General features: G+C 39.1%; 2 protein-coding genes, 1 long non-coding RNA gene and 2 other non-coding genes across 8 annotated transcripts in view; 2 read left to right on the top strand and 3 right to left on the bottom strand.

Annotated features, from left to right (window-relative positions):
* Positions 1-3,697, top strand: part of DIPK1A (divergent protein kinase domain 1A) — a 105,238-nt gene extending 101,541 nt beyond the window's left edge. The window contains exons 4-5 of one of the 2 annotated variants that reach the window (XM_040627033.1): positions 595-771; positions 2,898-3,697. In XM_040627033.1, the coding sequence (XP_040482967.1) occupies positions 595-771; positions 2,898-2,918 (198 nt within the window). In that variant the 3' untranslated portion in view covers positions 2,919-3,697. Of the gene's footprint in view, positions 1-594; positions 772-1,696; positions 2,798-2,897 lie in introns of those variants that run through there. The other variant, XM_040627032.1, reaches the window with a different exon arrangement.
* Positions 3,698-3,932: 235 nt separating this feature from the next.
* RPL5 (ribosomal protein L5) lies at positions 3,933-12,709 on the bottom strand. 3 transcript variants are annotated; one of them, XM_008697704.2, is made up of 8 exons: positions 12,583-12,709; positions 11,532-11,601; positions 11,336-11,451; positions 10,066-10,200; positions 8,595-8,797; positions 7,336-7,513; positions 4,514-4,602; positions 3,933-4,102 (listed from the first exon to the last, which is right to left on the bottom strand). In XM_008697704.2, the coding sequence occupies exons 1-8, from the start codon at positions 12,583-12,585 to the stop codon at positions 4,003-4,005; spliced, it is 894 nt and encodes a 297-aa protein (XP_008695926.1). In that variant the 5' UTR covers positions 12,586-12,709; the 3' UTR covers positions 3,933-4,002. The 3 variants fall into 3 exon arrangements, with proteins under 3 accessions (XP_008695926.1, XP_040482968.1, XP_008695927.1); XM_040627034.1 differs by having other exon boundaries at positions 4,514-4,599; positions 12,583-12,704; XM_008697705.2 differs by lacking the exon at positions 10,066-10,200 and having other exon boundaries at positions 12,583-12,706.
* LOC121102120 lies at positions 4,288-4,424 on the bottom strand. The gene has a single exon (XR_005834212.1). It is a non-coding gene; the product is annotated as a small nucleolar RNA SNORA66 (small nucleolar RNA).
* Positions 7,589-7,684, bottom strand: LOC121102118. The gene has a single exon (XR_005834210.1). It is a non-coding gene; the product is annotated as a small nucleolar RNA SNORD21 (small nucleolar RNA).
* Positions 12,710-12,862: 153 nt separating the features above from the next.
* LOC103669373 lies at positions 12,863-23,356 on the top strand. The gene is made up of 3 exons (XR_570253.2): positions 12,863-13,231; positions 20,829-20,952; positions 21,086-23,356. It is a non-coding gene; the product is annotated as an uncharacterized LOC103669373 (long non-coding RNA).
* Positions 23,357-27,982: the final 4,626 nt, after the last annotated feature.

Genomic DNA, 27,982 nt, shown 5'->3' on the forward strand with positions numbered 1-27,982 from the left:
TATGCAAAATGTGCTATATCCGTACAACGGACTATTATTCAGCATAAAAAGGAGGAAATGCTGACACGTGCTACTGTATGGATCAATCTTGAGAACACAATGCTAAGTGAAATAAGGCAGTCACAAAAAGACAAATTTTGTATGGTTCCATTTATATGAGATGCTTAGAGTAGTCAAAAGTATAAAGACAGAGAGTAAAATGGTGATGCCAGGGGCTGGGGGAGGGGAACAGAGAGTTATTATTTAATTGGTATAGAGTTTCAATTTTACAAGATGAAGAGTGCTGCAGAAGGATTGTGGTGATGACTGTACAACATTGTGAATGTAATACCATTGAGCTGTACACTAAAAATGGTTAAGATGGTAAATTTTATGTTTTTAATATTTTACAATTAAAAAATCGGAAAAAATAAAATTGAGCATGGTCAAAAATATATTTATATAGGCATGCATTGCTTTTATAACCTAGAAGTTACAGAAAAACACTAAATCTCAATGTTTTATTACTTGTTGGTGTGTTTTTATAAGAGGAAGAGTAGTGGTAAAGTTTTCTACTCAGCCTAAACAGTAATTTGTCATTCTTTTTTCACATAGATGTATTTAGGGATTTGGGGTAATCTACCAGGTGTTGTGAAATGTCAAATGGAACAAGCACTTCATCTTGATTTTGGGACTGAATTGGAACCAAGGAAAGAAATAGTGCTATTTGATAAGCCAACTAGGGGAACTACTGTACAGAAATTCAAAGAAATGGTCTACAGTCTCTTTAAAGTAAGTATATCCATTCACATGTTGCTAGTGTGAAGGTACATTCTTCTGAAGAGTTGGCAAGACCTCATCCTAAGCCATAAAAATGTTGCTATTCTTTAACTTCTATCAGGGACTCCATCTTGAGAAAACAATTCAAACAAAATGTGTGGAGGACATTTACATTACATTATTTATGATAGCTAAAAATGTCCAGATATGAAAGGGGAGTTCATTAAGTAGGTGAGCAGCTCTATAGTTTGACACTGTACCTGATACACATTTTTTAAAAGCTGGGGAAAGGGCTAAAATTAGTATACATGCCCTGATGGCAAATTATTTTTTAAAAATTTAAAGAAATATTCATAGAAAGATTAAATATATTAAAAGATAAAAAATTTACAATTTTGGAAAGAATTTTTCTTTTTTTATTGCTGTCATATTTTCACTCAAAATCTTTAAGTTTACATTTTCAGATTATTTTATCCTAAGAACCTTCACAGGGAAATACTTTTTAACCATCATCACTGGAACAATACAACTTGAACAAAATAGTTATCAATGTGTCAACTACAAAATAAGAAAATAATTTTCAGTTGACCCTTATTAACTTCAGAGATGAGCACATTACACTACAATTTTGCAAGTAAATGTATAAGACAGAATAATTAGTGTGTTGGATAACTGTATCAACAGGGCCTGGGGCGCTAATGGGAGGTAGGGTGGCCCATTCCTTAAACAAATATACTTAATGAAGTGGGTTTTACTACAATTATGTAAAACATACTAATTAACTTAGTAAGCATCATATTTGGAGATGTGTTAAGTCCCTTTATGGAGACTGAATAACAAGATTATTACTTAGCATGGTAATCCCCATAAAGTATGTATACTACATATGAGGTATTTTTCAAACCTTCTATATTTAGCTAAATTCTTACCTTTATAGGCAAAGTTGGGTGACCAAGGAAATCTCTCTGAACTAGTTAATCTCATCTTGACGGTGGCTGATGGAGACAAAGATGGCCAGGTTTCCTTGGGAGAAGCAAAATCAGCATGGGCACTTCTTCAGCTAAATGAATTTCTTCTCATGGTGATACTTCAAGATAAAGAACATACCCCCAAATTAATGGGATTCTGTGGTGATCTTTATGTGATGGAAAGTGTTGAATATACCTCTCTTTATGGAATAAGCCTTCCATGGGTCATTGAACTTTTTATTCCATCTGGGTTCAGAAGAAGCATGGATCAGTTGTTCACACCATCATGGCCTAGAAAGGCTAAAATAGCCATAGGACTTCTAGAATTTGTGGAAGATGTTTTCCACGGCCCCTATGGAAACTTCCTCATGTGTGATATTAGTGCCAAAAACCTAGGATATAATGATAAGTATGATTTGAAAATGGTGGACATGAGAAAAATTGTGCCAGAGACAAACCTGAAAGAACTTATAAAGGATCGTCACTGTGAGTCTGATTTGGACTGTGTTTATGGCACGGATTGTCGAACTAGCTGTGATCAGAGTACAATGAAGTGTACTTCAGAAGTGATACAACCAAACTTAGCAAAAGCCTGTCAGTTACTCAAAGACTACCTACTGCGTGGTGCTCCAAGTGAAATTCGGGAAGAATTGGAAAAGCAACTTTATTCTTGTATTGCTCTCAAAGTCACAGCAAATCAAATGGAAATGGAACATTCTTTGATACTAAATAACCTAAAAACATTACTGTGGAAGAAAATTTCCTATACAAATGACTCTTAGTTCATTTGGACATTGTGACCATTATAGGAAACTTAACAATTCTAAGGAAAAATTTTAAGCATTAAAAAAATGGCTTCTGTTTCAAACCCCTGCCAGTTACAAAAAATCCTTCTCCCGGTTCTAAGAAGCCATCATCTTAACATACATGAAGTAATGGCAGGAGGTATAGGATGAACAGGTCCAAAGATTTCATTCCTGTTAGGAGCCCCGGTAGATTTTCCAGTACATTCACTGTGTAACTATTTTGACTAATGACCTAAAATAATGCTGTGAAAAGCCTCATTCCATAAACATCAACAGTGAGAGTATTTTGTATATTGATTTGTTAGCCCAAATACCATTGCTGAAACATTGTTTGCATTGAAGCTGCTGTTTAAAAAAATTACAGGTCCATTTACTGAAGTCTTAGCATGGTGAAGTTTGCACATTAACAGAAAGTACGACTGCAAAGCAGGTAAAGTTACTCATTTATAAACAGATGTTGGGTTACTAGCATGGTTTGTTGTATTTATACTTAAAACATTTAGACATCAAATGTTATATTGCTTCAGAATGTTTTGAGTGGTTATTAGCCTCTTAAAACTCCATCAGAAAGTGTTCTACTTGGCAATATGTAATTGCCAATTTTAGAGGCTGAAACCGGATGAGCTTTCATCCTAGATTTGAGGAGTCCTTCGTGTCAAGTCCTTCAAAACGGACATTCTTAAGGCCATCAACCCAGTCCAGATCTATGTATCTTAACTTGAGGTATGGGGAAGTAGGACATGAAGAGCCAGACTCTGAACTCATAGAACTTTTTAGTAACAATTTTCCATTTTGAACAGTATTTCCTGTTGGCCAAAGGGCTATTTCTTAAGAGGCATGTAAATTTTTTTTCATGTAAACTTGATATGCAAGTTAGTATTTGCCCTTTTAATGTTATTTTCATGTTTATTAAAGATCTGGCATGTACCTTTCAACATCTCCATAAAATAGAACACCTCGTTTGAAGGAAGACCCAATATATTCTGCTCAAAGGTTTCACTTAATTGAAGTGAATGTTAGTTATGTGAACTTCATTGGACGGCTTTCTCTCAAAAATCAAAGCCACTGATTAGCACCAGTTTTGCTTATTTTAAAATTGTGTACTTTGAAGGTACTTTTTCTTCCCACTAGCCATCTGGTTACAATAAATGAATGGAAGAAGTATTTCCTAGAGGGTGGCTGGTTCGTTGCTTGCCAGACTGTTTAGGGAGAGCTGCACATCATACAGCTGGAAGGATAATGCCTGTCAGGGAAAACAGAAGCCTGAGAAGCAGGTGTGAACTTTGAGTCAATCTGTAACGTTATACTGGTTTCTCAGAGAAAAAAACTTGTTAACTCCTCTGCTTTTGTAATTTGGGTTATTTCCTACAGTTTCATTAACAAGAGCTTAACACAGATAGCAGTTTGATGAATAAGTTTATTACGTTCTTTATCTGAAAAGTCTTCATAGAAAATTGCTGTTTGGTTTATTAGCTCTCAGCAGCCCGCTCCTGAGCTCTAAGGAAGCTTGCCTTCTTCTGAGCTACCCGATCTTTCTTTTGGGCAAGAGACATTTTGGGACGGTTCCACCTACAAAACAAAGTAAAATTAAGAGATAAAAGTAATTTTTAGAAAACCATAGCTATAGAGGATAGAAAATGATTAACTTTGATTGGAAAAGACTCTGATCAGGTCAAACAATTCAAGTTCCAATACACATACTTATTTAATTTATGATCTTAATCTAACTTTCAAAATGCAGTAACTGGTAATTATATTGTACTGGGATAGAATAAGTCAGCTCAGTAAGTACCTTCTGAGGCTAATACATTTCTACCACCACAATTACTTTAGCAAACCTGGTTCCCCTCACTTCTGCAACATCATGCAGAGCTAGTGATCGAGTTTGCACCATTTCAATGAGAGTCTGAGTAAGATGAAAAAAAGCAAGGCACTCCTCCCAAGCTCTTTCTCTTAAAAAGACAACAGTAAGATGTATACCTCTTCTTCTTAACTTCTTTCTTAGGCTTCTTCTCATAGACTGGATTCTCTCGTATAGCAGCATGAGCTTTCTTATACATCTCCTCCATCTGAAAGAAAGCAAAGCAAACAGTACTTGGTTTCATTTCACAGGCCCTAAACAGTCAAATAATGTGTACTGCATTCTATTACTTGCTTTGTTTTGTCCCTAAACCAGACTGTCAAAAGGAATTAAACTAGGTCAACCCTGTATCTCCTTAAATTTCTACATGTCACCCGCATTTTCCTAAAAAATTTCCACAGGCAATGTGAACTGACACAATTCACAAAACTCAATCACATTCAAGAAAAATTTCCATGTATTTCTGGGGAATTCAGTTATACTTCGAGAGTCACTCAACTTGAGAGCAAATAGGTTTTGTAAAAACATTTATGTTCATTTAAAATACTGTCTGAGCTAAATTCATTTTTTTCAAGTGGGGATTTGTACCAAAACAAGCATTTAAGATGTTAAGATGAAGAGTATGTGGGGCCAACAAGCAACTGTTATAAATTCACTTTTGTTCTTTCATATTCTCCAGATTTGTATTTCCCATCAGTACCTGATAGGTCTTTCAATGCTACTCCCAGCATTGCATACCAAGGAACTCTTATATCTACTACAACTAGAGGTCTGTGAACAAAAGGTTTGAACTTCCCCAGAAAACCCTGAAACACCACCCAATTAGATCTTAATGAGAATTTTGTTCTAAAACTCATCAAAAACCAGTGCTGAAATTCTCTGAATTGTTTCAATCACCACCTCCAAATAAATGACTACTGATTCTATGAAAGATCAAGTCGTGACGCAGCTATAAAATGCCTGAACATTCACTATCAAAATCTAGTAACAATTACAGCCCCCTAAAGAGTAAGTCCAAGTAGGGGCGCCTGGGTGGCTCAGTCATTAAGCATCTGCCTTTGGCTCGGATCGTGATCCCTAGGTCCTGGGATCAAGCCCAGCATCAGGCTCCCTGCTCAGCGGGAAGCCTGCTTCTCCCTCCCCCACTCCCCCTGCTGGTGTTCCCTCTCTCACTGTGTCTCTGTCAAATAAATAAATAAAATCTTTAAAAAAAAAAAAAAGTCAAAGTAATCCAAGTCTCTAAAATTACTGCTTCAATATGGAGAAAATGTGATTACTAATGTATTTGTGTAAAACTTAGCAAATGAAAATAATGCAAACAGTGCACAAGACCTCTACCTAAATCCCTTCTGCAAATTAATTTCTCTACCTCTGTTAAGCACTGTATTATAGCTTTCCACTGTATTTAACAAATCCATTTGATGACTTCAGATGTAGTCATTTAATAAATCTAAGCAACTCGGTCCATTCCTTCCAAAAGAGGATACACAATCATGTACGTAAATAGCATGAGTTTAGATAAAGACCATTTCCTCTTGGAGACACATCAGATGTCTGCAGAGGATTTCAGCAGGCATGCATAAGAAGCCTCCAAAAATCAAATTAATGAGCTAGCTGGGAAAAGTACATCACCTAAAGGGTGGTCCAGCTGAAGTATATCACATATATAGGAAAGCATTAGGAAATGGGTATCTGAAAGCAGCCTGAGAATTTGAAAGTTTTGAACAAGTGTAACATTACCAGACCAAGAGGTCTCAGGAAGAAAAATTATGCAGGCTAAGTAGAATTATAGTCACAAGTAAAAGACCTATTTACCAGAGTGAACAAAGGCAATGTCAATAGTAACATAAAAGTATGGATTTCTGAAAATTAACATGCATTTGCATTACCAATATAAACTAATATAACACTACCCTTTTCCTAGCTTAAAAACTCAAGTTGTATGTTTATTAGCCCTATACTGTGTACTAAGCATACAAATAACAGAAAGGGATCTTTTCCCAATTACAACTCTATTTAAAAATAATTTTCACAAGGTGGCTCAGTCAGTTAAGCATCCAAATCTGATTTTGGCTCAGGTCATGATCCCAGGGTCCTGAAACTGAGGCTGGGTGTGGAGCCTCTCCCTCTGCCCCGCCCCCACTGTGCACTCATTCAAAAAAAATTTTATTCATAACCAAAGCTGTGTGAAAATAGAAACTATGCACTAACAGAAAAGAACAGTCATTTGATCTATAACCATCAATTCATCTACAACTACATAGTTGTATAATAGTTTTATAAAAATCAGTGCTATTTTTGTGTTCTATGCCTATCATCTTCCATTACCAAAATGTGCTGATTGCCTTTTAGGTAACTTTAGGCTGATAAAATTTCCAAAATTAAACTCAGTTTCAGTATCATGCAGAACTAGTGATCTAATCAGTACTACTCTCCACGTGCATGCCTGAGACATTCAAAAAGTCCAGAACACGGAACTTAATTTGTTATTAAGAAGGAACCTTTCTTCCACATGGCTTCAAAATGAGTTAAGTTTAGTAACTAGCGTCTCATATCAGACAGGATAGATGATTCTATGACCGCTGGAATGAAGCCTACAAATTCAGAACAGCCAAATGCATAAAAGCCACCAAAGGCTTTAGATTCAGATGCTTGAAGCCTGCCACCCTTCAGTACCTAAGAAACTCCTAAAAGCACGTTGGTAAGCCTAAGCTCTTTATAATTACCCTGACTTTTAACTTACCCTCACCCAATATCCCATTTTCATGTCATTCCATTTTAAGGTACGAACAGCTCAGCTGAGTCTATCTATACCTATTAACATACCCATGTTCAACTTTCAACTGTTAAACTGAAATAAAATTATTAATGTATCCACCAAAACCAAGCAGTCAACCTGACTCTCTAAATTAACACAGGCATTTTTAGTTAAAATTTTTACCATGTCTGGAGTTACGTTGTTCTTTATGTATTGAGAGAATTGTTTCTTGTAAGCATCTTCATCTTCTTCCATTAGGTAACGCATATAATCTGCAACATTCTGACCCATGATGTGCTTTCGATGTACTTCTGCATTGAATTCCTTGCTTTCTGAATCATAACCAGGGAATCGTTTGGTACTAAAATAAAGTTTTTCACATTTTAGTATATTAAGGATTAAAATCAGTTTACTAGCAGGAATTCATTTCAAAGTAGCTGCCATCAGTCCCGTCTTGAAACAATTAATTGCATCATATGCAACCAAAGGACCAACTACTGACTGCTCAGTTAGTGGGATATCATCATTCAGCAGCTAACCTGTGAATTCCAGGATGGAAGAGAAAATCATGCCACAAACACCTTTAAAGCCATGAAATGAACCAAGTTCCCACCACTAAAGTTAGTTCTCCTTATTAACATAGAAAAGGGTTTCAAAACTGCTCCCTCCAAATCCTAGTCAGTGCTGCCTCAGGGTACATGGGAATAAATAATTTGTTCAAGACCACATCTGATAGGTGTCTTGCAATAGACCTGCCAGGCCTTCCAAAAAATACGCCTCACCACTCTAAAAGTTCCAGTTACATTTTAAAGGCTAACTTCCCCAACCCCAAAACCTACAACCAGAAAAAATTTTTTTGTTAGGGATTCACCAACCACTAAAATATCCCTAAGAAGCTAATTAATCATTTTTAAGACGCATCTACTCAACAATAACAAAAATTATTAACTCAAAATCAAAGGAACTACCAAATTAAAACCTACTGAACTTCTAAGAATGGTTTACAATCTTATTTCTAGCTGAAAGTGGTCATAAGCCTTTTCTCAAACTCCTTTTCTAGAGTCGACAGCTTTCCATAACTAAGTAAAACAATTTTCATTCTGAATGAAAAGAAAATACACTGGGAGGGGACTTGAGCTGCTCATTTCTAACCAAAACTAAGCCACAACACAAAAGCTAGTTGTTTCAACCCTGGCTCTTCCACTACTGGCTCCAAACCTTGAACAAATCCTTTATCTCTAAACCTCAATCTCATTTTTAAAACGTATTACAATTCCTTCCTGCCCTGCCAGGTTCCTTTTGCGGAGTACTAAGCATATAGCAGGTACACAATGATAGCTACCTATTAATTTTATTGATTCATTCAGTAATCTTCACAGTCCAACCAGTTAGAAATGGAAATACTGGGGGTCCAAACAATGAAGCTTTGAATACTGTATTACCTGTGAGGGATAGACAAGCCTCCATCCACTGCTCCCTTGAGGGCCCCAAAAACTTTATTTCCAGTAGTAGTTCTGGCAAGCCCTGCATCCAAATAGCAGGTGAAGGCACCGGGTTGACCATCAATGCTTTCCACATTGTATTCATCTCCAGTCACTTCCACTTGGCCTTCATAGATCTTGTCCATGCCAAACCTATTGAGGAGCTATTAACAAAAAAGCCAATCTAAATATATTCAAACAATTCTAACATTATCAGGTCACAACTTTAATGACCCAACATCTAGAAAAATTTTCCTTCCAATTCACTTATGCCTCTGTACCTATTTACTTTTAAGTATCAAAATGCTACAAAAAGAAACTTCAATTTCACACCTGTCTTAAAGCTTCTGAATTTTCCTACATGTCCATACTTAATTTATGTAGTCATCAATTAAGATGTAACCATACCATATCTATTCAAGGAATTTATTCTCCATGTTTCTTCAGTCCTATTTGGCTACAATAACTCAAGAACCAAATATTAAATGTTACCACATGTAATTTTGATTAATTTGATTAAAATCTTAGAAGCAGGATCCTGGGCATAAGAGAACATCTTTTATGGCTCTACTCTCCAACTACATTATGTTAATAAGGGTGAATCCTCTGCTAGTACACCTAGCTACTACTGATTCACCACAAGCAGTGTGACTTTGTATACCATGCTGCTCTCATATATAATGACACTGTTCCCCACCCTTACTCAAACAAATTTATGACCAATACAGGTTCCTAACAATGATGCATGCTTAACAATTCCAATGCAAAAGATCAGTAACCGAGAAAATAAAAATAAAGCAAAATCACATTTTCATCTACTTTCTGCATTACAGGAAATGCTGCCACCCAGAGGCAAAGACAATTACAACAAAACTGAATCCCATACCCATGCCCACCCCCCCCACCCTGCCCAAATTTAAGACCTCATTCCTCAAACTTTAACATGTACATAACCCGGACATCCTATTAAAATATATTCCAAGGGTGTAGAGTAAAGCCTGCATTTTAAGTGTACACTGACAGTCAGAAGATCTATACTTCAGAGTAGCAAAGGTCTGCACTGTCCAGCAAGGCAGCCACTAACTAGCCAGAAATGGGTATACAAATTAAGGTAAAAATTCAGTTCCTCAATATCCACATGTGGCTCATGGCTATCATTCTATGGTTTAGATTCCACTGACCTAGATCTATCCAACAGGGCAAAAAACAGAAAACCTACCTCCCCAGAGTATTAGAAAATGCACTGCTGTCTCAAATTCTGTATTTATGAAACTGTCCTCCCTGATAACCCTGTAAGCAACACCTCAACAGCAGGCACTCCCCAGGAGCCACAGCTGAGGGTATCTTACTCAGCATCAACACCTATCTTGCAGATCACGCCAAACAATGAGCTAGTTCCAAAATATATTACTTAAAGTTATCTTCTACATACCCTGCGGGCCAGCAGCAGGCCAGTACAATATGCTGCAGCATAATTTGTAAGGCCAACCTTCACACCATACTTTGGGAGTTCATGAGCATAAGCTGCACAAACTATCATATCTCCTTCTATGCGGGCATAAGCAATCTGTAAGAGAAAAACCAAGTCAGTCATCTGTGCTTTCAACTCTTTGCTTGTCTTAGATGCCTTCTTTTTCAAAGGACTTAAAAAAAAAAAAAAAAAGCTGGACACAAATCTGCAACACTTAGGGTCTGTCTTTGTTAACCCCACTCAACAAGGAGTTTATGGCTTGGTCAACTATTTCTGTAAATGTTTCTCATGATAATTATCACAAATAGAGCTAAAATTACCACACAGACAGTGAGCATTGATGCCTTTGGAATAAGTTAGGGACTGTTGTTCCTAATAATACTGAAAAAAGACTGTTAGCTGCATTAGCCAATGAATTAAAGAGGTACCATGAAAAGTCAAAAAGGAATGTCCAATTATTTCAAACATCTTTTGAACTAAGCCTATCAAAGTCCAATAATGTTTCTGATAGTGTTTAGTTATCTTAACTTAGGTATGAAGGAACACATTGTCTTCACGACCAGCAAATTAGTTTGCCCAGAAAATAGGTATGCCTGCCCCCTGCAAAGACTCAGCAAATCTTAACCGTGAAAATTTTCTCTAGTAAAAACCCAACTTCTAGGAGCAAACTGCCACTTTGTGGAGGTCTTTTATGTGGGAGAAACCTTCATACCTATTTCAAACAATAAGCAGGAATAAAAACAATCTTAAAAGCCTAATTAAACCTTCACAACTACCTACCTCTTCAACAATGAGTGGTTATGTGGCACATAAGGCTATACATCACATCAAGATTTAGTCTATGACAAATTCTATTATTCTACTGGAACTGAAATGTGCAAGAACCTCCTACTTGGCCTCAAATTTATCCTCCGACCCCCATAAAACAGCATAGTAGCCTAGATTTCTCTAATCCTCTTTCCCCCACTAGAAAAATGAGATTAAACTAGCTTGGTCAGGACTGCCACACATGGCTGATTTTCAGTGGAGTATTTTCAAGTATCACCCTCCCCTCTCAAGCTCCAACTTCACCCCTACTAAAAGGAAAAGTACTGCTCAAATGTTTTTAGAATGCCAGGCACTAGAGGGACCTTCTAATCCATACATGTGTTTTGCTTCCCAAGTACAACTCCTCCAACAGTGAATTAAAGGGGTGAGAGTTACCATCCACTGAGATTGGAATACAACTTACCTGACAAATGATATCTCTGTTGGTTACACGAACTATCATCCGGTATTTAGGTGTGTTGTACTTATTTTTATCTTGAATTACCAAGCGTTTTCGGGCATAATAATCCGTTTTACCCTCTGAAAGAAAAAAGTAACTTAAGAAAGTCTATTCCACTGCAGATTCTTCTAATATTGTGAACATGAGTAACTGACCATACCTCGTCTTCTTCTAAATTTCACTTGGTATCTCTTGAAGTAAGCCTTATTCTTGACGACCTTAACAAACCCCTTTAAGAAAAAAAGGAATGTCATCAAAACTGTGATAAATTGTTTATGATATTTTTGACATCTGAGTTAACTGTGTAACAAAATAATACTTTAACTTCAAGAGTGAACCCATTCAACTGTCACTTTTGTAGAGTCCAGTTTCTCGAACTACAGGGGGTCAAGAATCACCTTTTCTACTTTTCATCAGTCACTTTTCCAAAGCATTGCTCTAGACAGCAATCAATCTTGCCTGACGTCAGCTTGTTCAGAACACCGTACGTCCCATTTTGAGAACGTAACCTCGTATTTTCCGCACTGTTCACGCACGTTTTTCAAAAGCCTAAGTCACTTGCCACGAAACTCATCTGGTCAAGAGCATATTTAGCAATCACTCCCGATTAAATCAGCACTGTCTCCCACCAACCGAAGCAACGCCCCATCCCAAAGATTATAAAAACTGGTGCCAGCAAAAGTCGAGAGAGACAGGAGGCACATACCAAACTAAATGAGCTTCCTTTCGGGGCCCAGAGAAGCCACAGCCTCCAGGCTGACTGCTAGGTTCAAAAGCCACTTCTGAAGACCCATCAACCCGACACTCTCCCGAAAAAAACATGAAAACAGGAGCAGATGGGTCCGAGGAGCCGCAGCCCGTCCCCACTCAGGCATTCCCCCACCGAGACCAAGTGCATGCAATCCTCCCCGCCTGCCGGTGCCCGGTCGGACGAGCCGGTACTCTTCCCGCAGCTTGTCTACTAAACTCATTCCCCCTCCTCAATCCGCTGCCCTAGCTCCTGAACTCCTTCGTCAACCCCTCCCCCAAAGCTTGCGCGCCGGGCGGCAGCCATTAAGGCCACGCTGGGAGCGGCAGCCCTACCACTGCAGAGCCCAGAATCCAACACCATCCAACCCCTGAGCCGCGCGAGACGGACCCTACACTAGCGTTTGGGCAAGGAGAGCGACCCCCCCGTGCAGACGTAGCCCAAATTCTAGATATCGACTCACCATCCTGCGGAACAGAGACCGGCGTCCGCGGCTCGCCACAGACCAGGAGGCCCAGCACCGCTCGGCGGGGGGAAAAGGCCTTAGCTCCTGCGCAGGCGCAGTATGTAGCACTGACGATCACGCGAGCGACGTGTGGAAGAGAGAGCGCGCCAGCCCTACGAGTGCGTTGTACTGTCCCCTGCTGGCGGGAGGACCGATGCCGGACTTCGCCGGGCGGTAACAGACCTTCAGTGCCACTGAGTCCCAAAACTCCTTGCTGATATTCCCACGGGGATGGGCGGTAAACAGTAGCAAGGAGGATTATTGGAGGTTTTCGGTTTCCTATGCTAAGAAGTTGTTTCGTAACAAACATATATGACTTCTGTAAATAGGAAAAAAGAGTTTGAATAGAATATATTGGCTCTGGAGCCCTTTTGCCCCCTCCCGGACACCACCTCCTGGACTACTACTCATCCTGCTCCAGAGCCTACAGATACCTTCTGGAAGCCTTGTCCCAGTCCTTCAAACCGGAGCGAGGGGCCCCTCTTCTGCCTTCCGACAGCGCCTTCAAACCTGCTTCAGCCCACGGTTGCTTGTAAACTCCCTGAGGGCGGGCCTTGCTGCTGATTCACCTTCAATCTCCAGCAAATAGCACACGTGCTGACATTCAGTGAGTACTCAGTGTTTGTTACGTGATAAAGAACTACTTACCGCTCTTCTTTCTGCTTCCCCTTACCTCCCGTGTTCCCTGGTCCCTGACAGCTTCTTTTTCCCTCCCTCCAACACTCTGAGCTAGTCGGCTTAGCTTTTCTCTGTAAGTCCTTTTTTCCCCATTCTTTTTAAAATTAATTTTAACTAGGGAATGAGCTGATTCATTCTCCACACGGGGACTGAGGAGAACCAATCAACAACCGACCGACCAACCAACCAACCAACCAACCAACCAAAAAAGCACCTCAAGAGAAAGTATTCCCTTACCTAAGAGCATTTCAAAGGTGGTCTTTGGGCTATTGCATGGGAGTCATTTGAGTACTAGTTAAAATGCAGGTATCTGAATATCCCCCACCTGTACTGAATCAAACTTGCTGGTTTGGGGACCAGGAATCTGCATTTTTAATTTGGCCTCAATCTTAATCTTTCATTCTGGAGGTCTCGAGAAAGCAGAAAACAAATCCTATTTTGTCCAACAATGGAATTTACTGACCCTACCAGGAAAAGACAACAAACGACCGGCACAGCTGTTTAAAGTAGTCCCATCCTCAGAATGAATGTTAACTCTCTACCCCCATGATTCAACAATTTAAACTTACTCTTGGGAGATGAGTATGCATATGTTTAATCTAGCAGGAAAAAAATCAGTGCATAAACTGCTCAGTGTCAGAGCAGGAAGAAGAGTCTGTCAAACAGGATAACAAGGTTAAGTAGGCTCCGAAAAACTGCCACTAGAATAAATTAAAATCATGTTGCCAATTTCCTCTAGTTTCAATTTGTAACTTATTACATAACAGGAAAAATGTACATCGAGTCCACTCTGGCCAATATCAACAGAACTTTCAAGGAGAAATTTAAAACTTTCTTCACAGGCAAGTGTGGTTCAGTCTTTGTTGAGTAACCATTGAAAGTCTAAGGAAAGAATGGGTCACCTGGGTGGCTTAGTCGGTTAAGCGTCTGCCTTCGGCTCAGGTCAGGATCCCAGGGTCAGAGACTGAGTCCCTCTAGGGCTCCTTGCTCAGCGGGGAACCTGTTTCTCCTTTTGCCTGCAGCTCCCCCTGCTTGGGCGCTCTCTGACAAATAAATAAATAAAATCTTTAAAAGAAAAAAAAAGCATAAGGAAAGTAGTATGTAATTTGTATTTATAGAAAATACTTAAATATCTTCATTTTGGTGGTTCATCAATTTATTAGCCATGAAAGGTGCCACATGTCTTTGTCAGGCCCTGCTTACCCTGGAGGGTGGAAGCACCAGAAGGAAAGTCCACCTGGAAATAGGAAATAAAAAATTGCATGTTTTAGAGCAAGAGTACGTATGACGGCCTACATAGCATGCATCTGAATATTTAGGAGTTATGAAGCAACCTAACACATTGTTGAATTAAACATGTCTTATCCTCCTTATCCTTCTTCTTCTTATAAATCTTCACAACAACAAAATTAAAAATATATGTGCCTTTTCCCCATGGTTGCAGCTGGGGGTTTGTGGCTAGCATTGGCTGGCTCAGCCAGTACAGTTGGTGGCACCAGGAGCCAGGGGAACTTGTCTAACACCCTTAACCAACATAATCTTGTTCCAGTGGTAAAAGTTAAAAATCACCAGAAATGGGACTAGTCAAGTTTGTATGCCTCCTGATATGATGCACTGAGAAGAACACAGAAGTATTTCCTACTTCTGTAGGAAATCTATGTAATTTAATCTAATTACATAATTTAACTACTCTGATACAGGATGAACTACAAACAAACTCAAATTGAGGGACATTCTACAAAGTAATTGTTTTCTATTCCTCAAAAATTACAAAATTATGATGGATAAGGGAGGGTCCCTCGCTCGTTCTGTCAGTAGAGCATGTGACTCTTGATCTTGGGGTCATGAGTCTGAGCCCCATGTTGGGTGTAGAGATTACTTAAAAATAAAATCTTTAAAAACCAAAAACAACAACAAAAGAACTATTCCAGATTGAAAGAGACCAAAGTGACGTGACAGCTAAATAAATGTGTAATCCTGGATTACATCCTGGCAGGAAACAAAAAAGATAAAAAGGAAGATTAATTTATTTTGTACAAAGGACATTCTCAGAATAATCAATGAAATTTGAATAAAATCTGTGGATTAGGGCACCTGGGTGTCTTTAAGTGTCTGCCTTAGGCTCAGGTAATGATCCCAGGGTCTTGGGATTGAGTCCCATGTTGGGGCCCCTGCTCTGCGGGGAGTCTGCTTCTCCCTCTGCCCCTCCCCCTGCTCAAGCCCTCACCTTCTTTCTCTCAAATAAATAAATAAAATCTTTTTTAAAAAAAGAATTAGATGGGGGCTCCTGGGTGGCTCAGTCATTTAAGTGTCTGCGTTTGGCTCAGGTTGTGATGTCGGTGTCCTGGGATCAAGCCCTGCATCAGCCTCCCTGCTTAACAGGGAGTCTGCTTCTCCCTCTCCCTCTGCTCCTCCCCTGCTCACGCTCCCTCGCTCTCTCTCTCGCTCTAATAAATACATTAAATCTTAAAAAAAAAAGAATTAGATGTGTTTGAGTTTTGAATACCCATATTATTAAAAGCAAGCAGTACTATGTTTATATAATTAGATAGCACAAATTCAAAATTCATTTTTCTCCAAAGACTCTGATTTGCTTTTTATTTGAGCACCTTCTGTTCTTTTACTTTACTCTTCTACAGCATCTCATGTCTTATCTAAATCAAATCTAACTGTTTTAACATAACGAATACCTCTGGAACCAGGAACTGGAACATAAAGGTAAACAAGAAAATGGAGTTTGGGCTCTAACAAAATGAAACTTTGTTATACCAGAATTTGAGGGGTTCGCATTATCACAAAGAAAGAATTTGACAAGTTAATTTATTTTCTTCCTCTTTCCTAAAATATTTTCCATTACTCAAATCCTCCTGTACTGCAAAGCAGTGTCTATTTCAAATGTCAACAGCAACACAAACCCAAAACCTTCATGACGTTCAGATACAATTGCCTTTTGTTTCAAGGACACCGCACAAGAAAAGTGGAGTAGCGTTTCCCTGGGGCCTGGAAAGTGTTGATTACCAAGGCAGATGCTTAGGGTTTCTGGTCAAAGGTGAATGTCAAGTCCTACGTGACAGAGGCAGACATAGCCATGCATTCTTTCATAAATTTACTTTTCCGTAAAATAAATTTACTTCTCTATGTGTTTTGTGATGAACAGGGTATTATAAAGTGCAGGGCTCAGGTAGGGGCCCCTCTTGCTGGGTCAAAGGGAGGAACTTCAGGAAACTTCATGCCCACCAAAGATCATAGGATCTGAAATGTCTTAGCCCCTCCTATTGTACTGTTCTACTGGAATCATCTCAATGACTCAGACTTGACTGGGGGACTAGTGAGTGGGGATAAGGGAGGGGGCTACAGGGTTTGTATATAATATAAATAGCAAACATCTATTGAGAACTTACTGTGCACCAGAGTCTATGCTGAGCATTTCTTACATTATCTCATTTCATCTCAAAACTACTCTAGTAGATAGTATTATTACCCTCATTTTACAAATGAAGCAGTGGTTGCCACAGCCAATCACAGTGGAACATGGGTGGCTCTCATTAGTGTAATTTTCAGATCTGAGCCTGCCTCAAACTGTGCTACAAGAAGGGCTCTCGATATTCACAAGCCTGTATATTTGACTTTGAAATGTATTGCATGATGTCTGTTTGTTTGACAAAGACGTAAACACTCTTTGGCTCAGACTAACTACAATGAATTTTGTTTAGAAATAAAGGTGAAACTGCAGCTTGTAAACTGCTTATCGTCTTCTGAACCTGAAGCATTACAAAATTCCAGAAAATGAAGACTTACAAAACTCTGATCAGTATGAACTAGGAGATGTATCTTGTTCACCAGATGAAGCCCGTAGTATTAGAATTAAGAGGGAAGCCCTTGAAGCCTAAAGAAGGCAGTCTCAGGAGAAATCTGGGAAGGCCAGTACCGCTTTATCAGATGGTTAGCTAATATATGAAAGTCGAAATATTTAAATGATGCAGTAATATTTATTTTTTAATTTTTTGGAATGATTCAGTAATATTTAGAAGGTTTCCTGAAGACTAGGTTTATTACAAGTCATTAGGAAAAAGTTAGAAATGTCTAGGAGTTGCTAAACTTCAGAAATGCTGCTTGAAGGGCAGTTACCTTTTATCCTGCTTGCCTAAAAAAATCTCTTATTGCCACGAGATTGAGGGGGGTATGAAATAAGGGGGAAGAAGCAGCTGGCTAGCAGTGTTTTAGGTGGTAAGATACCTACCTGCGAATTAAAAGTATGTGTCTACATCATTCCTGGAATCATCAAAAGTGATAGTCTTATTTTACCTATTCTTCAAGGCTAACAATATATAACTAATGACTAACTTCATACATCCTTTTGAGATTCCCCTTGTTAAATGACACCAATAATATATGTGTCCCTCTTCAGTTACTTTGGGCATATATGGAGGACCCAATGAAAGCTGACCAAGTACTTTGGGAGAAACACCATAACTTATTGTGGCTGATTCGCCCCATAGCACATGACAGTAAAGCCAATTTCCAGATTCTTCCTGTCTCCCAGGTGAACTTCTTTAAGAAAAGATTGCAAACAAAAAAGGTGTAATTATATCTGTTACAGACAACTTCAAAGTGATGGTCATAATGCTCTGAGTCATTCCTGCATTTCTGTGTATGGTCAGCATATTGGAAAGTCTGTGCTTAAAGGCACAGTGTCTTGAAGGGCACTTTGTACTGACATCATAGCCATTAAATGAGTGTTGGAATACACAGAACTACTCTCTCTTTCCTCCTCTAATGGAGGAAACAGAACAAGTACCTAAGATGCATTTGCTATAGAGCAAAGAACACCACAAACCTTAGAGTCATATATTGTTATTTTAAACCAGAGAGAGATAGAGCATGCACAAGTAGGGGGAATGGCAGAGGCAGAAGGAGAAGCAGTCTCCCTGCTGAGCAAGGAGCCCAATGCAGGACTCAATCCCAGGACCTTAGGATCACGAAGGCAGCCGCTTAACCAACTGAGCCACCCAGGCGTCCCACCTTAGAGTCATACTTGATGCCACTCTTTTAATCAAGTTCCACATCCACAAAGTACATGCCTGCACTTTATATATATACACAAAATATACAACTACTTCTCATGTCCTGGTCCAAACTACCATTATCTATTACCTGGATCATTGCATTAACCTCTTAATAAGTCTCTCTGCTTCCAATTTTGTACTCCTACAACCTATTCTCCACACTGATTTTTTAAAAATATAAGTCAGAATATGTCACCAACATACTCTCAACATCACTCATCATCAGGGAAATGCAAATTGAAGCTACAATGAGATATCACTTCACACCTGTCAGAATAGCTAACATCAAAAACACAAGAAACAACAGGTGTTGGTGAGGATGTGGAGAAAAAGGAATTCTCATGCACTCTTGGTGGGGATGAAAATTGGGGCAGCCACTGTGGAAAACAGTATGGAGGTTCTTCAAAAAATTAGAAATAGAACTACTCTATGATCCAGGAATTACATTACTGTATATTTACCCCCAAAACGCAAAAACATTTATACATGCACCCTTATGTTTATTGCAACATTGCTTACAATAGTCAAGTTATGGGACCAGCCCAAATACCCATCGATAGATGAATTAATAAAGATGTGGCATATGTATATATATGATGGAATATCATTTAGCCATATAAAAGAGTGAAATCTTGCCATTTGCAATGACATGGGTGGATCTAGAGAGTATAATGCTAAGTGAAATAAATCTGTCAGAGAAAACAAATACCGTATGATCTCACTCATGTGGAATTTAAGAAACAAAACAAATGAATAAAGGTAAAAACAGAGAAAGAGAAACAAACCAAGAAACAGATTCTTATCTATAGAGAACAAACTGATGGTTACCAGAGAGGAGATGGATCGGAGGATGGGAAAAATAGGAGATGTGGCTTAAAGGGTACACTTACCATGATAAGAAAGAAAGAAAGAAAGAAAGAAAGAAAGAAAGAAAGAAAGAAAGAAAGAGAGAGAGAGAAAGAAAGAAAGAAAGAAAGAGAAAGAGAGAAAAGAATATGTCACTTTTGTCCTCAAACCCTTCCAATGGCCAAAGTCCTCACCACAGCCTATGAAGTCCTATATGCTCTGCCCTCCCACCCCATGTTTCTCTGATTCTTCTCTACTCTTGCCATTCCTTTCTTACTCTACTCCAACTTACTGGCCCCTAAGCCACTCCTATCTCAGAGCCCTTGCACGAACTATTCCCTCTGCCTTGACTGCACAGCCCCTAGCTATTCATTTGGTGTGTCGCCTTACTTCTTTCTACTCTCTATTCAATTGTCTTATTTTTTTTCATAAAGGTGTTTCCTAACCATCCCATGTAAATTAGAACACTCCATTGCTCTTTATTTCCCATTTCCTACTTTTTCTCCATAGCATTTATTACCACCTAGCAATTATAAATGTTTGTTTATAGTCTGTCTGCCCTTCGTCCTACTACACAAGGGGGGAAAAGAGACATAATCTGTTGCAATCACTCCTGTATTCTCAGCATGAGGAACAGAGCTTGTCATGAAATAAATTGAGTAAATGAAATGAGTATGATATTATGTTAGGCACACCATAATCTCTGACCATTTATTCTAATCATTCCATTTATCAATTGGTATGTAATAATCTACCTCAAAACATAGAGGCTTAAAATAATAGTACTCATTTGTTTTGCTCATGAATCTGCAATTTGGGCAGAACTCGGTTTGGAAGGCTTATTTTGGCTCCATTTGGCCATAGCTAAAGCAGCTCAGCTGAGGCTGGAAGGATCCATAGTCAGGATGGCTCGTGCACATGGCTGGTAAGTTGGAGCTCAGTGTTGGCTAGCAGCTTGTTCCTCTCCATGTGGGCTCTCTGTGATTTCTTGGGCTACTTCACGGAATGACGGCTAAGTTCTAAGACGGAGTGTTCCAAGAGAAAGGTAGAAGTACCCGGCGTAGTGTGATTTCTATAGTACTCCACTAGTCAAGGCAGTCACAAAGCCCTGCCCAAGAGGAAAAGGGACATGGATTGCACCTCCTAATGGGGGAGTGGCATGGATCTAGAAGCACATGCAGAATGGTCAATGCTGTCGTAGCCATCTTTTAAAAATATAATCTGCTATGCTAATTAAGCCAGTCTTTGAGAAATTGTAAAATAATTATAACAACAAAAACATTGGTGTGTATGGAACCGCCCTGTATAATAGCTGCACTTTTCTTGGGCTCATGTTAAAAAGGTATGCTTAGTTATGCTAAAAAAAAAATTCAATCTCTCTCCGGACTTTACCTCTGGTGGTGCCTCCTGCGGCTCTTCTCCAGCTTCCATAAACACCTCTTCAAATGGACTTCAACTAGAATTGAATTCCTGCTCTTTTTCTCCTCCATTATTAATTATATTAAATAAAAATTAAAATACCAATAAAAAAGGCATAAATGTATTATGACCACACATCTTAAATGTTCTAATTCTTAACTGACTCCTTTTTCAAATCCTCCCCGTTCTGTGCAGCTGAATAGACATGGCTTAAAATCGTGGCCTCTGGAAACACTACCGGAACAACCTTTGTGAACTACTTGTTTCCCGTCTTTGTCAATTTTTCTGCTGGCTTGTTAGTGCCTTCGCCTGTTGATTTGTAAGTGTTCTTTATGTAATAAGAACATTATTTCTTTCCCCCTGGGTTGTTTTTCACCTTTCAATTTTATGTGAAGTATTTGTTGACATATATAAGTTTACAGCTGGTTATGGTTGTTTGGTGTTGTTTGCAGTGCCTCTGTGCACCAGAAGGAGGAGTGTAATCAGAAAGCTGCCAGACCAGAAAACTATTTCGAGAAGCAAAAGGCAAATAGGGAAGTGAACAAATTTCCCTGAAGAAGAGGACAGCTACTGGCTACTGCCCCGAGAACTGCGAGATGGAGGAGGAGGACATAGATGAACGTCTGGGAGAAGCTTGTCAAGATTCCTTTATTTCCAATAACAGAAGGACAGGAGCAGGTCAGTGGGTGTGTGCGTGTTTGTGTGGGTGTGTGTTTCAGGGGATGGGGTGAATGCCTCAGGAAGAGAAGGTGGTTCATGATAGAGTCAGTAGGTGTCAGTAAATGACTTCACAGCTCAAAGTGCTGTTTCCTTAAACCAGGAAGTAAGAACAAGACTTTGTGAACATTATACAGGTCATATTTGTGTACATTTGTGAGTCTGGCCCTAAAATATGAGACAATCTCTCTATGTGCTACAGCTGTCCTTTGTGTTTCAATCCTCTATAACACGTGGACGGACACACTCCTTTTAGCATGGAATTGATTGTATTTCCTGCCCCTACTGTCTCCTAATTTTTGTCCCTCTCTTTAATGCATTAACACCTGCTGCCAGTCTTTGTTTGATGCAAAGACCAGCTCAGGGTGGTACGCCTTTTCAAGAATATCTGAGACTCAGTAGTTGTGAATTGTATATTTTGAGGATCTTAAGGGACTGAATCAATTTTGAGATGGCTTCAAGTTTGAAACCAGCAAACCCAAAACACTCTAGACCATTTTGGGCCCCAGAGCCAGAAAGCATCAAAGAGGGAGAATGAGGTTTAGTATGCACAAAATCTTCATTAGCACCACGGTAACTGACATAATTAGTATTTTCGCAATTCCTCTAAAGTGCCATGTAAATGCAGCTTCCAGATCTTTTCCCTCACCCTACGTTCCCCACCCAGAAAGATGTCTGTCCCATGCCCCTGCTATGTAGAAATCTTAATTCCATTGCTAGTTCATTATCTGCAGTGACCCACAACATTGGGCTTCCTGTCTTGGCTTGATGGTTACAGTCTTATCTTTAGTTTTTGAGTAGATGCAATTGAGAGCCTTTGAACTTTGCCCAACTTTAAGTCTCACACAACCAGTGTAGTTTCAGTGCTTGCACTGGAATAACAGGTTCTGATCAGCATTAGTATGGGCACAAGTAGGTATAGTTTTAACTTCTCTACTAAACTGGAATGTTTGCCTTTATTTTACTGTGTGTACTTTCTTTGGTTGTTTAATTATGATAGTGATCATTAAAACATTAAATCATAGATAAAGTAAAGGCCCAGGTAATAAATTTCTAAAATGGCTCTTTACTTTAAACCCAACCAATTTAGAATAACTTTCTGTCCACCAAGAGTGTAAAAGTAACATGACTTCTTAGATGACAGACTTTTAAAATTTTGTTGTTACCGTTACATGACACATTTGTTAAAGAATCATAAAATAAATTATTTTCTTCATAACAAAGTAAGGTTTTTTTCTATGAGAGACTACATACTTCTTTTTTTCTCTCTCAGTCCGCTAGAATTCCTCTCAGGGAGAGCTCAGTATTTACTGGAGGGAATACTTGGTAAAGATGCTGGTGAGGGATGAGACCTTAAAGACATGTTCAAGCAGCAAGCTTGTTAAATTGCTATGCAGAAAACCAGGTGAAGAATTTGCTTTTCTTCTGAGAGGGAGTAGGGTGGATAAGAGAAAGGTGGAGGGAGAGAGTGGAGAGTGAAGCCATTGCCATGGCTTTCTTAGGTTGACCCCTCTACATGGCTCCACATACCTTCAGTGAAGTCTACCAAAATTCACAAGAAGTTGTTGGAAGTGAAATTCTTGTGACAACTCATGAAGAGCCGAGTTCTGGGAAGGTATTAATGAAAGAGGGACAAAAACATCAAGCCCCAAAATATAAGCCAAAGACACAGATGACCATGAAATCATAAGCCACTGGGAATTAATAGAAATCCTGATTATGACATTGGATTTTATAGATCTCAGAAATGGAGGGATTGAGCTCTGTAAAGGTCAAGGGAGTTCCCCAGTTGAATCTGAAATAATGCTCAAAGATAATTATTTTGGGAAGGTAGAGCACTGCCTGACCAAGTCTTCAAGCCTGACAGTTCAGGTTAAAAGGAAGGGTAACTACTGCTTAACTTTATAATTTGGAAATATAAAACCCATATAATAAGAATTGGCTTTTTTGGGGGGCGCCTGGGTGGCACAGCTGTTCAGCGTCTGCCTTCGGCTCAGGGCGTGATCCCAGCGTTGTGGGATCGAGCACCACATCAGGCTCCTCCGCTAGGAGCCTGCTTCTTCCTCTCCCACTCCCCCTGCTTTTGTTCCCTCTCTCACTGGCTGTCTCTATCTCTGTCAAGTAAATAAATAAAATCTTAAAAAAAAAAAAAGAATTGGCTTTTTTTGTTGTTGTTGTATTACCTTAAAGAATCTACTGGTTCTGTAAAACTCTCTTTCCCATCCCCCAAATTTTTCAAAGATATATCTTGTTTTAAAGTAGGTAACCAGGAATACCTGGCTGACTCAGTCAATACAGAGTGTGACTCTTGATCTTGGGGTTGTGAGTTTGAGCCAATATTGGGTGTAGAGATTACTTGAAGAAAATAAAATCTAAAAATAAATAAATAAATAAACCTAACCAAAGAGTTAAAGGATCTGTACTCAGAAAACTATAGAAAACTCACGAAAGAAATTGAGGAAGACACAAAGAAATGGAAAAACGTTCCATGCTCATGGATTGGAAGAACAAATATTATTAAAATGTCTATGCTACTTAGAGCAATCTACACATTCAATGCAATCCCTATCAAAATACCATCAACTTTTTTCACAGAACTGGAACAAACAATCCTAAAATTTGTATGGAACCAGAGAAGACCCTGATTAGCCGGAGGAGTGTTGAAAAAGAAAACCAAAGTTGGTGACATCACAGTGCCAGACTTCAAGCTCTATTACAAAGCTGTAATCATCAAGACAGTATGGTACTGGCACAAAAACAGACACATAGATCAATGGAACAGAATAGAGAAACCAGAAATAGACCCTCAACTCTATGGTCAACTAATCTTCAACAAAGCAGGAAAGAATACCCAATGGAAAAAAGATAGTCTCTTCAACAAATGGTGTTGGGAAAACTGGACAGCCACATACAGAAGAATGAAACTGGACCACTTTCTTACACTGTACACAAAAATAAATTCAAAATGGATGAAAGACTTACATGTGAGACAGGAATCCATCAAAATCCTAGAAGAAAACACAGGCAGCAACCTCTTTGACCTTGACTGTAGCAACATTTTACTAGGCACATCTCTGGAGGCAAGGAAAACAAAAGCAAAAATGAACTACTGGGATTTCATCAAGATAAAAAGCTTTTGCACAGCAAAGGAAATAGTCAACAAAAGTAAAAGGCAACCCACGGAATGGGAGAACATATTTGCAAATGTCTTATCAGATAAAGGGCCAGTATCCAAAATCTGTAAGGAATTTCTCAAACTCAACACCCAAAAAACAAATAATCCAGTAAAGATATGGGCAGAAGACATGAACAGACATTTCTCCAAAGAAGACAAACAAATGGCCAACAGACACATGAAAAAATGCTCAACATCACTTGGCATCAGGGGAATTGAAACCAAAACCACTATGAGGTACCACCTCACACCGGTCAGAATGGCTAAAATTAACAACTTGAAACAACAGATGTTGGTGGGGATGCAGAGAAAGGGGAACCCTCTTACACTGTTGGTGGGAATGCAAACTGGTGCAGCCAGTCTGGAAAACAGTATGGAGGGTCCTCAAAAAATTAAAAATAGAGCTACCCTAGGACCCAGCAATTGCACTACTAGGTATTTATCCAGAGGTACAAACAGTGATTCGAAGGGGCTCCTGCACCCCAATGTTTATAGCAGCAATGTCCACAATAGCCAAACTGTGGAAAGAGCCCAGGTGTCCATTAACAGACAAATGGATAAAGAAAAAGTGATATATATATATATATATATAAATAAAATGTATATTATATTATATATATAAAAGTGATATATATAATGGAATATTACTCAGCCATCAAAAAGAATGAAATCCTGCCATTTGCAACAACATGGATGGAACTGGAGATTATTATGCTAAGTGAAATAGGTCAGAGAAAGACAAATACCTTATGATTTCACTCATATGTGTAATTTAAGAAACAAAACAGATGAACATAGGGGAAGGGAAGGAAAAATAATATAAGATGAAAATAGAGAGGGAGGCAGGACACCTGGGTGGCTCATTTGGTTAAGCGTCTGCATTCAGCTCAGGTCATGATCCCAGGGTCCTGGGCTCGAGTCCTGCATCAGGCTCCCTGCTCAACGAGGAGCCTGCTTCTCCCTCTGCCTGCCACTCCCGCTGCTTGTGCTCTCTCTCTTTGTCAAATAATAAATAAAATCTTAAAAAAAAAATTAAAGAAAGCAAAAACTGAGGCTTCTTAGAGAAGAAATTCTGCCTCACATAAACGGCTTAAAATTCTGCTTGAGTTTGTCATCTGCCAGCCTGCCCTACAAATTTTGGACTCAAGACTGCAACATCAACCCTCCTGCCTGAATTTCCAGCCTGCCAGTCTGCCCTAAAGATTTCAGACAAGCCAATCCCCAAAATCACATAAGCCAACTTCTTAAAATAAAGGAAGTGTGTGTGTGGTTGTGTGTGTGTGTGTGTGTGTGTGTGTAGTATAGTTTGGCCATAGATCAACACAAGAGTTTTAGAAAATCCACTGAGACAGTGGAAGAAGGAGAGAGGGCAAGAGTAATTCTAAGAAAAATAGGATCCTCTATACAGCGTACGGGACCCAACTGAAATTTCCACAGGAAGTGGGAGTCCCTCAACTACTGCGTAACCCAAAGTGTCCACACAAAGCTGGGCCTGGTCCCTCTGGAGAACTTTCAAACTTTCACTTCACTATTTCTGAGGATCCTTTCCCACTGTGAGTTTCTTGCTCTGCCACACCCCTTCCACTGTGGCCCGCTGGGATTCACTGGGAGGAGTTATCAGACTTGCCTGTTTTCATGGCTCAGGGACTTTACAGTTAGACTGAAGACTGAATGAAGCTGTTCAAGAATCAGGCGCCTCGATGGCTCAGTTGGTTAAGTGCCTTAAGTGTAGATTCTTGATCTCAAGTCTCAATTTCAAGATTGTGAGTTCAAACCCTGCATTAGACTCCATGCTGGGTATGGAGCCTACTTAAGAAAAACAAACAAACAAAAGAATCACTGCTGGTCGTCTGGCCCTCCCAGACTCCTATTCCTCGATGGCTCTGGGCACAAAGTAAATGGCAACAAAATGCATGGGAACAAAATTCTCCTCCAAAGCCTAAGGATTCCAAGGAAGGACTCTTTCCTGGTTTATGTCATGTGCTAGCTGTCATGTTTCCAAAATGAATATAGATACAACACAGTGATCAGGATCAGAGTTGGAATTTTCTGTTTTAGGGTCCCAAAGGCTGCCCAGCTGTTAAGTAAAACTCAGATAAACTACTTGCTGCACCTGGGCAATGAAGCAATTATTTGAGATTTTGTTCAGACACTACTCATATTAATGATTCAGGTTTTAAAAATTCAACCAGTCAAATGACTTATAAACCACTTGTTTCACACATTGCTGAAGATTACTTAAAAATCAAGACATTACTGTGCTTTGAAGACCATTTGAACGAACGGAAACCTAAGAGGCATACAACCAGCGTGCATTGTCTTGATGAGAAATATTTTTTTGTGTGTTATAAATATTAAGTGTGTAGGTGATTAAATGTGGCCAATTTTATCTCACTTAAGTTTCTTGTACCATGGGTCACATTCTAACCTTCCAACAGCATTTTCTCCCTCTATCTGTTCTACCATTAAGTTTTACATTTCTGAAATTCCAGTTTTATCAGATCATGATTAATAATGAGCTTCCTCTGAGGTGCCTGGCTGGCTCAGTCAGAATAGCATGCAACTGTTGATCTCAGGGTTGTGAGTTCGAAACCCACATTGGGTATAGAGATTATTAAAAAAAAATTACTAAACTTAAAAATAATGAGCTTCTCACAACTAATGAATCATCGAGTCTTACATCAGAAACCGGGATGTACTGTATGGTGACTAACATAATATAATAAAAAATCATTAAAAAAATAAAAAAATAAAAAAATAAATAAATAATGAAAAAAGAATAAAGATAAATATTTATTTTAAATTAAAAAAAAAATAATGAGCTTCTTCTGATCTAAATACAAGTACATAGGGGCACTTTGATGATGCAGTTGGCTAAGCATCCAACTCTTGTTTTCAGCTCAGGTCCTGATCTCAGGGTCGAGAGATCGAGGAGCACATGGGGCTCCCTGCTCAGCACGCAGTCTGCTTAAGTTTCTCTCTCCCTCTGCGCCCCCCCCCGCTCTCTCACTCACTCTCTAAAATAAATAAATAAATCTTTTAAAAAATTCAAGTACATAATCAGTAGTATCTGTTTATATTTTCTAATTAATTCTCAATGAAACGTTCTTCCCATGTAGAAATTGTTTCCAAAAATGGAGCAAGGAGATCATCATAATGCCAGTGGGTAGGAGTTAAGGGAGCCACTTTATACCATTTACACAGAGTTTTAAATAGGATCACTTACTGATGGGAGTGGGGGGCATGGAGATCAAGCAGGTGTTATGCAGCTACTCTGCTCAAGGTCTGGAGCTTAATCCACAGATTTTATAGAGGAAGTGATGTGCAGAGGTCATTGTGGTGAGGGTTTAACATTTAACAGGCTCCGCGCACCATCTGAGAGCCAGAGGGGAAGAAAGGGAAAAGACTACATTATCTCTACTAGTTATCTAAGCAACTTTACGGAAGATCAGAACAA

Source organism: Ursus maritimus, unplaced genomic scaffold (assembly GCF_017311325.1).
Source record: "Ursus maritimus isolate PB19 unplaced genomic scaffold, ASM1731132v1 scaffold_12, whole genome shotgun sequence".
Classification (NCBI taxonomy): domain Eukaryota; kingdom Metazoa; phylum Chordata; class Mammalia; order Carnivora; family Ursidae; genus Ursus; species Ursus maritimus.